At 37.5% G+C, this 17255-nt stretch overlaps 1 protein-coding gene across 6 annotated transcripts in view; it reads right to left on the reverse strand.

The window, feature by feature from the left end:
- Positions 1-17255, reverse strand: part of dab2ipa (DAB2 interacting protein a) — a 129489-nt gene that overhangs the window by 53249 nt on the left and 58985 nt on the right. For all 6 annotated transcript variants that reach the window (XM_048208851.1, XM_048208852.1, XM_048208850.1 and 3 more), the window contains one exon: positions 11264-11382. In XM_048208851.1, coding sequence (XP_048064808.1) covers positions 11264-11382 — 119 coding nt within the window. The remainder of the gene's footprint in view (positions 1-11263; positions 11383-17255) is intronic.

Genomic DNA, 17255 nt, shown 5'->3' on the forward strand with positions numbered 1-17255 from the left:
ATTTTCTCAGGTCATGGTCATTGCAAAAAGACCCATTGCTAGAGCCAAACAGCATTCTCTGCTGTCAAAATGACAGGGCAAAGGTAAGCCATCTTTTAAGATGTAAATTGCAATCTATCTATTCAGTTTTATCCTCAATTGCACCATCACACTTATGCAAACTGTTTTGTATGAATTAGTACAAGAAATAACAAAAAAAAATCTGAAGGTTATTAAATTATACTGCAATCCCTAATTTAATTTACTTTGTTGGCTCAAACCAAAATTCATTGCTTTAGTTTGATGATGTAATGTCTTTACAATAATTAAAAGAACGTTCCAGGTTCAAACCTGCTTTCACAATTACCAAATTATTTTGATCTGTCCCTCAGCTTGTAAAAATGAAAGGTCTATGCTGACAATGAAAGTCTAGGAAGCAAGACGGAGTTTAAAAGCAGAAATATGAAGCTCATATTTACTTAAAGAACCCCTATTAAATCTTCCGTATAAAACTGTGTGTTATTTGAGCTGTAAAGTTTCTAAATTATCTTCTGGGTATGAGCTACCAAAAAATGAACTCAGTATTGCATTTAATAGGGGTGTAACGATTCAATACATATCACGATACTGAATTCATGATATGATATTATTGCGATACTCCAAGACATATAGTAAACGGTTAACAAAAATATATACACTTTTGAAACGTTATATATTTTAATGTTTATCATTCTGCAATACTAGTGATGTGTCAAAACTAATTCCTGAGATAACCACCAGCATGTCACAGATGGCTGTCAATACAGCTTGTCCCTAGAAAAATCCTTAAACAATACCCGAGGACTTCCTGCTATACTGTGTTGAATTTAAATTCAGTAGTCATTCAGCTAGAAGTTGTTTTATCAAGAAGGTTATTCTGTCCTTTGGCTCAAGTATTACTTCACATAATAACAATGAGATTCAGTGATTCCTCAGAATAAAGATTTGTGGGATAGAGAGGTCACCGTCCTTGTCCGTGAAGATGTCAAACACAGCCCTGCTTACAAGAATTGCATTACTATACATCATCCACAGGCCCGATCTATATAATATACCATGTCAAGCATTCAAAATGAGAGGGAAATGAAGACAAGGAGGGAAATGTTGCCAATAAAGAGTGTCATTGAACTGCTGGGTCAAAGAGAAAGCTTTACGTAACACTGAATTGATGGTCATGTTTTGTATCAAGGCCTTTCCTGTCAAAAATATTCAAATATTCAGGCTGATACAAATACAAATAGATACAAATAGACAGTATTTCAATTATATATATATAAAGGATCTTCATTTTCAGATTTGCTAGAGATTACATTTAACAGTGTTATTTAATTATTTGCATTTTTAAATATTAACTATTAAGTTAGTGAAAGACAAAGGCAAAGGTGATCTAAATGTAAAAATAGGTCACCAATATTGACCAATATAATAAATTTGAAAAAAAAAAAAAAAAAAAAATTGTACTTTAGGTCCCATTAGTAAATGTTGGTTAGTGGATTATCTAACAATGAGGAAACATCTGTTACAGTATTTATTAGTCTTTGTTAATACACTCTAAAAAAATGCTGGGTTAAAAACAACCTAAGTTGGGTTGAAAATGGACAAACACAGTGAATGGGTGGTCTTAACCCAGCTGTTGGGTTAAATGTTTGCACAAACTGCTGGGTAGTCTTATTTTACTCAACTATCGTTTAACAATCACTGTATTGCTTGCTTAAAATGAACCCAAATATGTTGGAAGTTACACATTTATTAATATGTTGAATAAATAAACATTTATTAATAAGTTTAATGAATAATAAATAAGCAATAAACATTTATTAAATTGCTTATTAATAAATGTTCACATTTTGATTATTTTAGTTGCCTCTAGTAATTATGTGTCTGATATTTAATTTTGACCAATTAACCCAACCGCTTGGTCAAAACAACCCAATGACTGGGTTTGTCCATTTTCAATCCAGCATTTTTTAGAGTGTATTATTTAATAAAAATACAACTGTCCATTGTTAGTTCATCTTAGCTCAAGTCCATTAATAATATTAACAGATATAACTTTTGATTTTTAATAATGTATAATTATGAAATTAACATTAACTAAGATTAATACATGCGTTAGAAGTATTTTTCACTGTTAATTAATGTTAACTAAAGTAGTTAACTAATGTAAATATATATATATGAGAGATTTAAAAGAGTTCAGAGGGAGAAAATGGAAGCTCAATTGTGGAGGTGAGAATAAAAAATCTTGAGAAAGCGATGCAACTGGTAAGATTACCATTAACAAACATGCACAGCCACAGAATATATAAAAGGTTTTATGACCACACTAAAGCTAAATGAAGTGCTAAGCATCAATTTTCTATAAGATTACCATGGTAAATAAGCCGCAAAGCTTGCTCAGTTTGCTATTAAATGCAGACCTTGAGAGATAAAACCTCAGTCTCATGTGAAAAAAAAAACAAAAAAAAACATAATCAATTCAATAACCAGTGAAAGTCCTTGGCCAATCATAGAAATGCTCTGAATGAGCATGACAGTTATATTCATAGCTGATATCTGAGGTTGTTGGAGGGTCAAAAGCAGAAATATAGCGCAGGTTTTAGTGGGGCAGAGACAGCAGAAACCAATAAAAAGAGAGGTGGGGGGATAGAAAGCCTGTCAGATAGATGGAGTACTGTGGGGGAAGACAGAGACAAAACGAGAGGGATAGACGGACCGAAGGAAGCGAGGATGTACAGCTCTGCCGTGGGTGTTTCTCTGTGTGGAATGCAGGTTTGAATTTAATGAGGCTAATCCATTATGGGCAGACTGCCACAGCCCTCACATCACACATGTCTTCAAACCAAACCACCATCCTGCACCCGCTCGCTGCACCCTTCCCCCATCTCCTGGGACGCCACATACTGAGGGACAGTGGTTTCCAGTATGCCTTTAATCAATATGAGTCAATAGTGACAACTTGCACATGTATTATTAAAGAGGTTGGCTTTTCATAAAGAGGTCCACACGTTTCGTTAGAATGAACTAAAATTTTCACATTGTTATATTTTCGCAATAGCTGTTGGTCAAGGCTATTTTTTTAATAAACATTCAGGCAGGGGCAAAGCTGTCAGATAATATGTAATAAATGTTATAATTTTATACAATTATGAATTCATTATCTGTAGTACAATACAACAGTTTTGCAGTTCCACAAAGTGCAGTTCCTTCACAATAGTTTTTCTATAAATTCAGCCTAAAAACTAATAATAGGTTATTTAATGGGAGGTTTAAACCCATATAATATGATAATGTGGCCCTCTATCTACCTTATTTTTCAACGCACAAGTAAGGTGTTTTCTGTGAACGTGTGAGACTTCCAATTTATTAGCCGCTATAGGGAAATGACGAGAAGAATATCCATGTACAGTAAACTGTAAAACTGTTTGCGCTACAAACCAATGTGTTTATAATTAAGACAATACATTAAAATAAAATAATATGGTAAAAAATACCAGTTTGCAATATTAAGCTGCTGTTTTGTACAGCTAAAAATAACTGGAAGCGAATGACACCGGAAGCAAAACACATTTAAATTACAAATGGCCGTGCCTGCTCTTAACTGAAAAATAAGGTGGATTGGGCCAACGTGTCTTAAAAGGAACAGTATGTTTCTCCTGGTCAACAATGGTAGAAATATTAGACTTTAGGTTTCTACTAGACTACTAGATGGTAAAAGACTTTAGGTTTGTGACTATTGTATGTAGAAACTGACTTTTAAATAATTAATTTCTCAGAAATATTCACTGGAGTGAAAAGTGTGAAACTATCCCCAATCTCCACTACTGAAATATATGACTGCTAGTTTAGTTTTCTGCAGATCCAACAAATACACTGATAGCACACATACATCTATTCAAAGTCTTCAAGTTTTCATTTGAAATGTGCAATTTTTAGAGAGTTTTCATCTTCAGTCTACTGCTAAAATGTTTCCTGACGGATGTCAGAATGGCTTTACAGATGTTTTTGTGACACTTCTGATCTCAAATCCTTTTTAAGATGTTTATCAGATGTTTGTACACAAATATAGTGCTTAAAATACAACACAATGCTTTCCAAATGATGCTCTTACACAGATATCTGGGGTATCATAGATTTCACACATCGATTTGTGACCATGAGACAATCTGTGGTGGAATTCGCAGGTCACTAAGTAAACAAAATAACATAACAGCTTCTGATTACTCCATTCATCTACAGAAGAAAGACAAAGAACACCCCCCCCCCCCACACACACACACACACACACAAACCCAGAGAGAAATGAAGACAGTAATCTGTGGAGTAGGGTGCACACTAAAACACTGGCACGCCCTGGGCGAGCATGTCTCTTGGTATTAGTAGAGTGCAGTAAGGCCATGCATTCTCTCTATTACAAGACTCCCAGGCCTGTAATTAAGTGGGACATGGCAAAACAGCCATCAGCGAGAAGGGAGGCTGACCTGGAAACCACACTCTGTCCAAACGGATGATGCCAGAGACCCTTAAAAAAAACAACAACAACAACAACATGACGCTTCAGTAATTGGTTTCAAGAGCATGTCTTTAGATTAAAAATAAAGAAATTTGCAGCTATAACTCTTGATACATTTACAGAAGTGCAAGGCAGAGGTGAAGAAAATGGCCTTTGCCGAATGAAAACATGCTTTGAATAGCGCTATCCATCACGCTGCTGAGACGACACCACCTCCTCGTTCAATTACATGAGGATGAAGAGATCTCACTGCCGTTATTGTTCGGATAATGGTTGTTGGGGAAACAAAAAGAGTTCAAATCAATAGGTAAAGCCCAATGTCCTTTTCAAAGGCTGTAATGTAAAGAGATCTCCTAAGGCTGAATGTCATGTGTTTTGTGTGTCAGTTTGATCTCTCCACTTGGACGTGCATGTGACAATTTTAAATATTTTTTATATAATATTTTAAAATATTTTTTTTATATATATTTTATTATTTTTCAAATAATATTACAATATATATATATCATTACATAATGCATTGAAATGTCAAACTATATTTTCATAATTTAATATATAACAAGTACTGTTCTCTTGTATACACTACTGTTCAAAAGTTTGAGGTCAGTAAGTTTTTTTTTTTTAAGTCTCATGTTCACCAAGGCTGCATTTATTTGATCAACAATTAAGTGAAATATTATTCTATTCAAATACATTTTAAAATGTCATTTATTCCTGTGATGCAAAGCTGAATTTTCAGCATCATTACTCCAGTCTTGAGTGTCACATGATCCTTCAGAAATCACTCTAATGTGCTGATTTGATGCTCAAGAAACTATTATCGATGTTTAAAACAATTTATTCAGGATTTGGTTAAAAGAAAGTTCAAAAGAACATATACTGTATGTAGAACTGAGTTTTTGTAACATTTAATGTATCCTTTGTTAAATAAAAGCATTAAGTTATTTAAAAACAAACAAACAACAAAAAAAAAAAAAAACATACTGACCCCAAAACTTTTAAATGGTAGTATTAAGTATGTTATTTTTCCATGTCAACTTACTCCTTTCCAAGTTTAATAATCACAGACACCTATAAGTCATACATAATGTGACACTACTGATGCATAATTTACAAAATTCACCTTATAGTAGCATTAAATAATGTTGTTTATAACTTAAATTATAAAGTGCTCCCCAAAATATTTAACTACAAAAAATTAGCATTTTCATCCTTCCACTATAAAGCAAATCAACTTTCCTTTCATGTCACTTTATCAAAAAATGTTTTGGATTTGCCAGTTAAGAGCTTAAAAGCTTATTCTTCACCCAAAAGGACATCAGATATCTAAATGGAAGCTTTTATAGAGTTAAAAGGTAAAAAGGTAAAGTATGCACTATAATAGAGTGCCTAAAGGATAAAACCGCAGATTCCACATACTGATGCTGGCCATCAGTGCGCAACAGAACAACACTGTTCAAGATAATGTCCTCTACAAGCAGAATGATGCTAAAAATCCAATGTAATAATTCAATCCAATGTCATGCATTTTTAATAACCTAAATTTATGACTGTAAAAGGCTAAATATGTGAAAACAGATCATTAAGCAGATCATGTTGGTAATTTCTGCACCACTTTTAGCTCTAAAAACTGGAAAAATAACATCTGTTTTCCAAACACTAAGAAACCCTTCAGCTCCGCCCCTTCTCTCATTGGCTAGACCAAAAGATTGTTCCGCTCCCAACTCACGCCATTGGTTTACATGTTAAATAAAGAAAGCAATGACAGCTTTGATGTGTATAATCAAGCTTTAGGTGTATTTACAGCACATTAAACAGTGTTATATCAAAGAAAAATACAGACTTAATGAGGGGGGGAAAAAACTAAAAATGTGGCACAAAAAAAAAGAGAGAGTAAAAAACACAAACCAAAATCTAAGTCATATATAAGAAATAAAATAGAGACTATCGGGAACTGACTGGGTCTTGAAGAGTAGGGGAGGGATTTAAAAAACATCATAAAATTTTGATTAAAAACTATTAACACACAAAAAAAAAAAATATTTGGAAATACGTGGATAATTTGTGCACAAAAAGACCAGGAAAGCAAACTAAACTTGAAAGCAAAGAAAAACAAATAGATCCAATTTCACTAAATATTAGACTGGAAAATACTACAGAGGTGATAGACACTGAACTACACAACATCGACTAGAGCTTTGCAACCGTCAGGTCCAGGCAGGCTGAACAGGTATGTCTGTGTGAAATGACCCTTAACTTACTGTGACTGGCAGAGCCCAGTCAGGTATGGAGTCTTCCACAGCATCTGAAAAGCAGTATGTGCATGTCATATCCAGCTCACACACCTTGGTGCCATGAAGCTGATGGTCTCCCTCCCAGGATAATATGCTGCTCTAATGAGGCATAAAATCTCTGGACAAGCAAGGCCATTTTTTCCTGCTAACACCACAGCAACACAGAAGCACAAGGTTGACGGTGAGCTGTGGAGAAATCTTTGCCGCGGTTGCTATGATATCCACAGGACTGTAGAGTGACTCAACAAATTCCCATGTAAGAGATTGTGCTCTTGAGATTCTCTTCTGGGTAAATGAAAATACTTTCCCACACAACACACATATAAAATGAAGAATAAAGGAACTCAAGGCACATTTTTGTAGTAAACAGATGAATATCAGACTCTAAACTGAGCATTCATTCAGTCATCATTTATCACTCTCATATCGTTTCAAACCTGCATGAGATTTTTTCTTTTTTAAAAGTCTAACATTTGCAGAATATTCCACTCTTTTCATTATAATGAAAGTTAATGGAACCATAAAACGCACCATAAAAGTACCACAAAAGTGTCTAATAACTAATGGCACCAGATTTGATTTGAGATAAACAACTGAGTGGAAAATTATCAGGCAATAGTGGCTTAAATTTCACAGAGCTATTGTATGGGTTCAGAAAACTTGGAATATAGCCATGTGAGTCATATGGACTTTCTAATGACACTTTTATAGTGCTTTTTGTCTCTTTGGAGCTCGACATGCCCATTACTTTTTATTACACGGAAAAGAATAGCCAGTATATTTACCATGAGGTTTGGAATGAGATGAAGATGAGAAAATAATAAAATACATTTTCGACACATTTGTTGAATGGTACAACAGGGTGATGACAGGAAATAATGGGTCAACAAGCAGAAGCCAGATTCAAACTCATATTGCTAACTGCTAACCGGTCATATGAAATTTTTATATCTCAGAGGATCTCTGATATGCTTCATTTAAGTATCAATGTCCTCTACAGTTTCCTATAGGAGAAATAAAAATAGAATGACAATACATGTATTGACATACAATAAAAACAGAGAGCAATAAACGTGGATGTGTAACAGAGGCCAGCTAGTAACAGCCATGCAGGTAAACCTCACTCCCCTGATCTAGCGTCCTTGTTAGTGTGCCCACCTCTTGTGAGAGGCCGGTTCAAGTCCCGCTTGGAGCAGGGCGAGCAGGACCAGAGGGGATACATTGGTACCGTGACGTGAACGGGAGTGAAGTTTAGGGGGATGAGTGTAACGGAGGCCAGCTAGTGAGAGCTGTGCAGGTAAACCTCACTCCCCTGATCTCAAGAGCCGCACTAGAGACTGATGCTAAAAGCTGTGGTCTTTAGCATCATTGTTAGTGTGCCCACATCCCATGCCAGAGACACCGGTTGGAGTCCCACTCGGAGCAGGGCAAGTAGGTCTGGAGGGGTTACATTGGTGCCATGACCTGGATGGGAGTGAGGTTTAGAGGGCTGAGTGTAGCAGAGGCCAGCTAGTGAGAGCTGTGCAGGTAAACTTCACTCCTCTGATCTCAAGAGGCGTACTAGAGACTGATGCTAAAAGCTGTGGTCTTTAGCGTCATTGTTAGTGTGCATGCCTCTCATGCCGGAGACGCCAGCTCGAGTCCCACTTGGAGCGGGGCGAATAGGACTGGAGGGGTTGCATTGGTGCCGTGATGCGAATGGGAGTGAAGTTTAGGGGGGCGAGTGTAACGGAGGCCAGCTAGTCAAAGCTGTGCAGGTAAACCTCACTCCCCTGATCTCAAGAGGTGTACTAGCGACTGATGCTAGAGGCTGCGGTCTTTAAAATCCTTGTCAGTGTGCCCACATCCCATGCCAGAGACACCGGTTGGAGTCCCACTCGGAGCAGGGCAAGTAGGTCCGGAGGGGTTACATTGGTGCCATTACCTGGATGGGAGTGAGGTTTAGAGGGCTGAGTGTAGCAGAGGCCAGCTAGTGAGAGCTGTGCAGGTAAACTTCACTCCTCTGATCTCAAAAGGCGCACTAGCAACTGTTGCTAGAGGCTGTGGTCTTTAGCGTCATTGTTAGTGTGCCCACCTCTCGTGCTGGAGACGGTGGTTCAAGTCCCGCTTGGAGCAGGGCGAGCAGGACCAGAGGGGTTACATTGGTGCCGTGATGCGAACGGGAGTGAAGTTTAGGGGGGTGAGTGTAACGGAGGCCAGCTAGTGAGAGCTGTGCAGGTAAACCTCACTCCCCTGATCTCAAGAGGCGCACTAGAGACTGATGCTAAAAGCTGTGGCCTTTAGCGTCATTGTTAGTGTGCATGCCTCTAATGCCGCAGACGCCAGCTCGAGTCCCACTTAGAGCAGGGCGAATAGGACTGGAGGGGTTACATTGGTGCCGTGATGCGAACGAAAGTGAAATTTAGGGGGGTGAGTGTAACGGAGGCCAGCTAGTGAGAGCTGTGCAGGTAAACCTCACTCCCCTGATCTCAAGAGGTGCACTAGAGACTGATGCTAAAAGCTGTGGTCTTTAGCGTCATTGTTAGTGTGCATGCCTCTCATGCCGGAGACGCCAGCTTGAGTCCCACTTGGAGCGGGGCGAATAGGACTGGAGGGGTTACATTGGTGCCGTGACGCGAACGGGAGTGAAGTTTAGGGGGGCGAGTGTAACGGAGGCCAGCTAGTCAAAGCTGTGCAGGTAAACCTCACTCCCCTGATCTCAAGAGGTGCACTAGCGACTGATGCTAGAGGCTGCGGTCTTTAAAATCCTTGTTAGTGTGCCCACATCCCATGCCAGAGATACCGGTTGGAGTCCCACTCGGAGCATGGCAAGTAGGTCCGGAGGGGTTACATTGGTGCCATGACCTGGATGGGAGTGAGGTTTAGAGCAGTGAATCTCAACCTTTTTTGAGTAATGGACCCCTGTCATATTTAGAACCATCCATTTTTTGAGTAATGGACCCCTGTCATATTTAGACCCCAGAATAATATTGGCTTACTGATATCATTAATGTCTTTGTGATGATCAAATGCAATCAAGTATAATTTACTACTACATTAGTTGACTTGTCCAATATTCAGTCATATCGTCAGTTATATTATACATTATCTTCTTCTTTTATGGGAACATAAAATATACAAATATTCATATTCAGATATTTTATAAGGACCCCCTGGCATTATGTCAAGGACCACTAGGGGTCCAAGGACCCTTGGTTGAGAAACACTGGTTTAGAGGGCTGAGTGTAGCAGAGGCCAGCTAGTGAGAGCTGTGCACGTAAACTTCACTCCTCTGATCTCAAAAGGCGCACTAGCGACTGATGCTAGAGGCTGTGATCTTTAGCGTCCTGGTTAGTGTGCCCGCAACCCATGCCAGAGACACTGGTTCGAGTCCCGCTCGGAGTGGGGTGAGTTGGACCGGAGGGGTTCCAATGGAAAAGTTTGGGTCTTGAAAGAATTTGTGAAATATTTAAGTTCGCAAAAATATCCCAGACTTTTGATTGTAGTTTTTGGTATCTTTGTAAATCTGAACAGAATTTCAGATGATATCTCAAACTAAGGGAAACATACAAGAAAAATCAGGAAAATAATCTGAGAAGCACTGAGATCTGAGCAAGCCTCCATTTGTGGCTCATTTAATTTTATTGCACAAGGAAAAAATGTTTGTAAAGAAGGTTGAGAGATATCACTTTCTATAGTGGCAAAGTTAGTAGCCATATAGACCTAAACGTGATTGCAATATCATCTGAACTCTTTACTTTACCGTCCGCCATGAGCTCTGTTCACTTCTGTGCACATTCTGTGCTACAAGCAATGCACACTGACCTGAGGCTAGAAAACAAACTGCTGCGCATAGGTCACTGTATTGAAGTCACATCAAAACAACATATGGACCCAGCATCCCGGAGCCTGATATTTCTTCTCTTGACAACCTGCACAACACGCAAGGAGCCGAATATTTCACAAGCATCTCTCGCAAATTAGACTGTGGCCAGACCATTTATCCTGCGAGTAATCCAATTCATTTCTCACTCTGTGATCCCTATTCATGAGGGAGAAAGATGACTCAGACATTTTAGCACTGCAATAAGTGACTCTAAACAATCCTAATAGAGATGAATAGAGAGGCTAAACGTTCAGAGAATAACGTGATGAATGTTGTAGGAGATATGGCAAGCTGCAAATAGAGACGTTGCACTTAGACCAGACAAGAGGAGATCTGTTCATCAACTTGTTGGCACAAAATCAAAATATTAACTTTAATTAGAAACACGGAGTGATTAAAAACAACATGAATTGTATAGGACACATCAGAAAGGACGTATTGACAGCTGCCAATGTGATGGTGGATTCATGGTGTTGGATGAATAATAAATAATAAAGCAACAACAGGAAGGTGTAAAAGATTCTAAACTGCAACGCAAAGCTACAAGCAACAAAATCAACGGTTCCACCTTACCTGTCATTCTCCGTGCTCTTGAAGCCCGGTAAGATGTTCCTGAAGCTGCTGTGGCGGTCGAGCTTTGGTTGGCTTTTGGTGCGTTTAATGGAACCCTTCAGTCTGCGGCTCAGAAAGCCCTGTACAGGAAGTCAGAGGAAAGGACTGTGTTACACTCACAGATTCATTAACCACTGGAGCAGCTGCATGTGAAAACCGATGCTCGGCTTTTCCCGTTCTATTTGTTCTTTCCTCCCTCTCGCTCTCCTCTCATCTGTAGCGTTTGGTTGAGCCGTGCATAGCTGCGCGATTGGTGCGGCACACACATCTGCTCGCAGCGCTGGGCTGAAGGAGCTTCACTGATGTGATACTCCCCTCAAAGCCGCTGTTACCATGGAAACTGTTGGCTGGCATGGAAAGGGGGAAAAAATACTGGTGCACTGCAAGTTCATAGGGGGAGAGCTGAGCTGGTGCTTTTCAGAGGCTGTACAGATTAGAACAAGATTAAAAGGACTTGAGTCATTCTTGAAAGACCAAAGTCTGTCTGAGTGAGGTGCTTGAAACATTGAGAAGGGGAAAAAAACGTGCATTTCTCAGGCATGTTGATGCAATTAATGGGTAGGAAATCTGAATCAAGGCCTCATGCATGAAATGAATGAATGGCTGATTGATCTTAATAAACCACTTAGTGACCGTTGTTGCTCAACAACCAATTAAGGGGCTAACAGGAACAAACAAAGTCACATATTTGAATGCAATTTCTGGAATGAATGAATGGATTGATGGATGGATGGATGGATGGATGGATGGATGGATGGATGGATGGATGGATGGATGGATGGATGGATGGATCTATCTATCTATATGATACATAGTTGGTTAAAGTGCTCATCTGAAATGCTGTGGCAGAAATCAGATTATTTGCTTGAAACTAAAAAAATTCTGTAATCATTCTACCTATATGACCCTTTACCATTTCTTTATCACATTTGCTAATAAATATTGTGGTCCTCATCATATTCCTATTGAGTTACAACTGAGGCAACAAAATGGATCTGGGGCAAAGGTTAGTCCCATGTGGCTTCTTATACTCAAGTGAAACTATCCCAAATGGCATTGTGTTACCATTCAACTTGGTGTCTATGTGTACAACCAATTTATTCAATGGCCAATGTTGATGCTGAAATCTACAGATCCTATATAATACCACATTTATAATACATTTTATAATAATAAATTATAACTTATAATTATGAAATGTAAATGTAAACATGTCCACCCAGTGAGAAGGCTGTCTGTAGATCTTTAAAATTACACAAATCTCAAACTCACTTATTGACCGAAGCTGACAATTTTATAATAGCCAAGTATCAGCCGATATAGACATATGGTAAGTAAAGATTTTTGTTTTTAAGAGATGTCCTGACTCAACTGTTCTCAATAGGTCAGCTTTAAGGCATCTTATCGAAACATCTACAAAGAATATTTTCACCCTCAGGTGTAATTTAAATTTTTTAGTTATTTTCGGGGCATTTTTCACTTTACCAGTAGCCAAACTTCCAGATAGAATTATTCATTGAGCCTGTCAGGGAGAAGGAAGAGCTCTGTTTGATGATGCTGTTGTTTGGAGGAGACATGTAACTGGAGGCTGCAGCCGCAGTCTGGATCAATGACAACGCAGTCTGCAGAGCTCCACTCCTGAAACAAACTCAAGCCGTGTAGTGATTCTGCATCTTTCAATGAAACAATACACCGAGAAGCATCTACAGTTAATTAAATGTTTTTCACTGAATGATGAATTCTTTACTACAAAACCAGTTTTATGTGTGAAACTCGACATTATCACAAACATCTAATAAGCCAGATAATAACTGCTCTATATAATCTGTCAGAAACTGATTGGATTCTGAAAACTGGGAGTTACATACCAGAACGGAGCTACAGTAAATGCAAATGTGCTAAAAAGTGCCTAAATAGCAGTTTGCCTGTTGGTTAACATTACCTAATAGTGTGCAAGGCCTTGACATTTATGGGAAAATAACATTTTGGTAACACTTTACTTTAGGGTCCACTTCTTACTATTAACTAGTTGCTTATTAGCATGCATATTACTGACTGTTTATTAGTACTTGTAAAGCACATATTAATGCATTATTCTGCATGATCATATTCTACATCCCTTAATCCTACCCAATCCCTAAACTTTAAGAACTACCTTACCAACTATTAATAAGCAGTAATTCGGAGTTTATTGAGGCAAAAGTCATAGTTAATAGTGAGAATTGGACCCTAATCTAAAGTGTGACCAGAGTTTTGATTAAAGATCATGAAAATAAACTTTTTTGTGCAAAACATGCATTTGGAAAGCAGTCAATTTTAACGTTTAAATGCAATTTTTTGGCATTCAGGATCACACACTATTCTAGGCCTAACATATGCGGTTATGTTGGCATCATGTCTCAGTAATAAGCTCTGTCAGCTGTCAAAAGGCTGAAGGTCTGCAGATTCCTTTACGTCTATTGTGTGCATGTACTGAATTCCTGTAATGCTTAGCTGCTGAGCCTGCATTCCCAACCTCCTCTCATCTCCCCCACTTCTCCCCCTACTCCTGTAATCTTTTATGCTTGGCCTCTCTCTGCCCTCTTGTGTCCATGCTTGTGAGTTTGTGTCTGACAGCTTTAATTGTGTGGCTGTCTGTTTGCATCTGTATGCATCCCAGACATGGCATGAAACATTTTGAGGCTGATAAACATTGATTTGAAGGCCCTGTGTAGATTTGTATAACCTGGTTCTTACTTTGTAAGACTGCAGAAGGCTAAGCTCTGTCCTGACCCCCACATGGCACTGTTAGGCCGTTAGTCACACCAGTGCTAGTGAAGAAAAGATCTGGGGCACTTTTCCAAAACCTTGTGAGGCGTCTACATAGACAGCATTTATTTAGTCAACATGAAAACTGTTCCAAAAGGTAAGCTGCAAAAGTATCAAAACTTTTCACTCACTTTTGAGGTATTGCTTCATCTGAAGTCAAATTGCAATGTTAGTGAAGGTTTTGTGTACTAGAAATTGTCATAGTATTTGTTTAATATTCCAGGAAAATTTTTCTTGGAATATAAATGTACAAAAGTCAATTAAAATTTTAATTAAATATAATTTTATATATTTTCAGGGAAAAAAAAGGAAAACAATTCAAGTGTTCAAAAACTCATTAAAAATATTTTTGCAGTGTAAGAATTATGTTAAAGCTCTTCAATGGGTCCTTTAATGGGTTAAATCCCTATTCCTAGTCTGAAATTGTGTCTCAACAAGTAATAAGCCAGTCCTGTTATAACCAGTAGAACTGAGATCTTATTGTGCAAATGCACCAAGGTTACAATATAAACATTCCTGGAAGACATCTAATTTAAGATGAAATATTTTAAGAGGCCCCTTATGCCAAGTCTTTCACTTGTCTCCTTATGCCAAGCGCACACTACAAGACTGTAGCTTGCAATTAAATTAAAATTAAATTAAAAACTCAAATGGTTTATATTCAAAACAAACATTTTGCCAATGGGTTAAAAAAACAAACTTAATTCAAGATACACTCTGAAAACAAGTCTTAATATCTTATTTATTTTATCTTGTTTCATGGATGTTTAAATATTTTTTTTTACTGGAATACAAAATAAAAATACTGAACACTGAGCAGAAAATGTATCCCTTCAATTCCAAAAAAAAAACAAAGAAAAAAAAAAAAAACTTTTTGAATGGATTTCCAGTTAAAACATCTACAAACCTTTAAAACAGGATAAAATTACATATAAAAGCAAAATATATTAAGACTTTTTCTCATATTTAAGTGTATTTGTAGTGCTGTCAAATCGATTAATTGCGATTAATCGCATCTAAAAAAAAAAGTTTGCTTACATAATATATGTGTGTATAAATATTATACAGAGACATATTTATAAATAATAATATATAAATGTAATTATATATTATACACACATTATGTAAACAAACTTTTATGTTAGATGCAATTAATCACGATTAATCGATTTGACAGCACTAATTGTTTTTATTATTATTGCACTGGCAAATTTTTCCACTTGTTTTAAACTTGTTTTACACTTCAAACAACATTCTCATGAAACACTCTCAACTAGAAAGCCAATATATATATGTGACCCTGGACCACAAAACCAGTCATAAGTAGCATGAGTATATTTGTAGCAACAGACAACAATTCATTGTATGGGTCAAAATTATCGATTTATCTTTTATGCCAAAAATCATTAGGATACTAAGTAAAGATCATGTTCCATGAAGATATTTTTTTCCTACAGTAAATATATCAAAAATGTATTTTTGTGAGTGGATCTGCATTGCTAACGACTTCATTTGGACAACTTTAAAGGCGATTTTCTCAATATTAAGATTTTTTTTTTTGCACCCTCAGATTCCAGATTTTCAAATGGTTGTATCTCAGCCAAATAGTGTCCTGTCCTAACAAACATACATCAATAAAAAGCTTATTTATGCAGCATTCAGATGATGTATAAATCTGAAAATCAAAAAATTGACCCTTATGACTGGTTTTGTGGTCCAGGGTCACATATTATGCATTGTTGCTTCTCAAGTATGATGTTCTTTATTTAAGTTTTTTTTTTTCTGTTATTTTAACTGGAAAAAACAACAACAAAAAAAACTCATCAACAATTTTTTTTGGAGTGTTCACCCCTTGTGCAGCTCAGAAAAGCCATGTCTTCTATGACAACACTAGTTTGTGATATAATGGGCAAAATCACATTTTCTTTTACAGTGTGAAAACAAGATTTTTGGGTTTAGTCTTCCATGAAGGCACTTAGCATAACAGCCGTTATCAAACATGAGAAACACGCTCTCAGATAACAACTAAACAAGACTCCCAACTGCAGAGAGCCTCTGCTAAGAGCCTGAATGTGTCTGAGCATCTGCTGAAACAATACATCTAATGTCATTATCTGTTGTTCGCAGCCAGACAGTCTAGCCTGAGCCTTAATGCAGAGGAGTCCACAGCCTGAAGCTGCCTGCTCTGCATGAGAACCAGGGCCTGTGGGGAAATCTGTAACCCTGGGTTCCTAACGATCATGTCTGCATATATCGCCAGAGCAAGGTATTGGATTTCTCCCAGGGTTCTCAAAGTGGTCCACACGGCATGGGGGCGCACTTTTGCCCTTCCTCCTCCTGTTCCGACAAGCCTGGGATCCTGATCAATTAGCGTGGATCCGGTTCGGCGTACTCGCACGAAAGGCTCTGTATCGCCTGAGACAGCGGGACTCTCTTGTGGCCCCGCAGGAGCCAAATACACAACTCATCGGCATGCACGAGGGCCGTTCACGTTCAAGCATGCTTACAAACACAGTGCTCATTCTGTCTTGCATCAGTTAATAGATCCTGTCATTAGTTTAGCTCTGTAATTAAGCAAAATGGGTGAGCTGAAAGCAGTGGAATAACTGTTTATCTTAGGTTTCTGGTAGGGGGTAAACTGTAGAGGCAGACTGATGCCAATATTTGAATGCAACAAGTACCGCTGGAAAATAAATACACAGGCCTTAAAGAGAATGAATGAAGTGCATATACATAAGTGTTTCTTCAACTTTAGGCACAATTATGTCCAATGATTTATTTTTTATTCAAACTAACAGATTTCTCAATAAATGATGATCTCTGAGACTTTTTATCATACAGTCTTCACTTAGTTTTGCTGCTTTTCAACAGTCTTTTTTTAATAAACACTACCATTTAAAAGTTTGGGGGCAATAAGATTTTTATATATTTTTTAAAACATTGTTATTTTGTGGAAACCACAATACTTTTTTCTCAAGATTTTTTGATGAATAGAAAGTTCAAAAGAACAGCATTTATTTGTAATAGAAATATTTCGCAACAATTTAAAAGTCTTTTAATGCATCCTTGCTGAAAAATAATAAATTTCTAAAAAATAAAATTATTATTAACCATTATATTTTTATTAGTGTGGCAAACGATTAAT

This window comes from Megalobrama amblycephala, linkage group LG12 (assembly GCF_018812025.1).
Source record: "Megalobrama amblycephala isolate DHTTF-2021 linkage group LG12, ASM1881202v1, whole genome shotgun sequence".
In the NCBI taxonomy this organism is placed as follows: Eukaryota; Metazoa; Chordata; class Actinopteri; order Cypriniformes; family Xenocyprididae; genus Megalobrama; species Megalobrama amblycephala.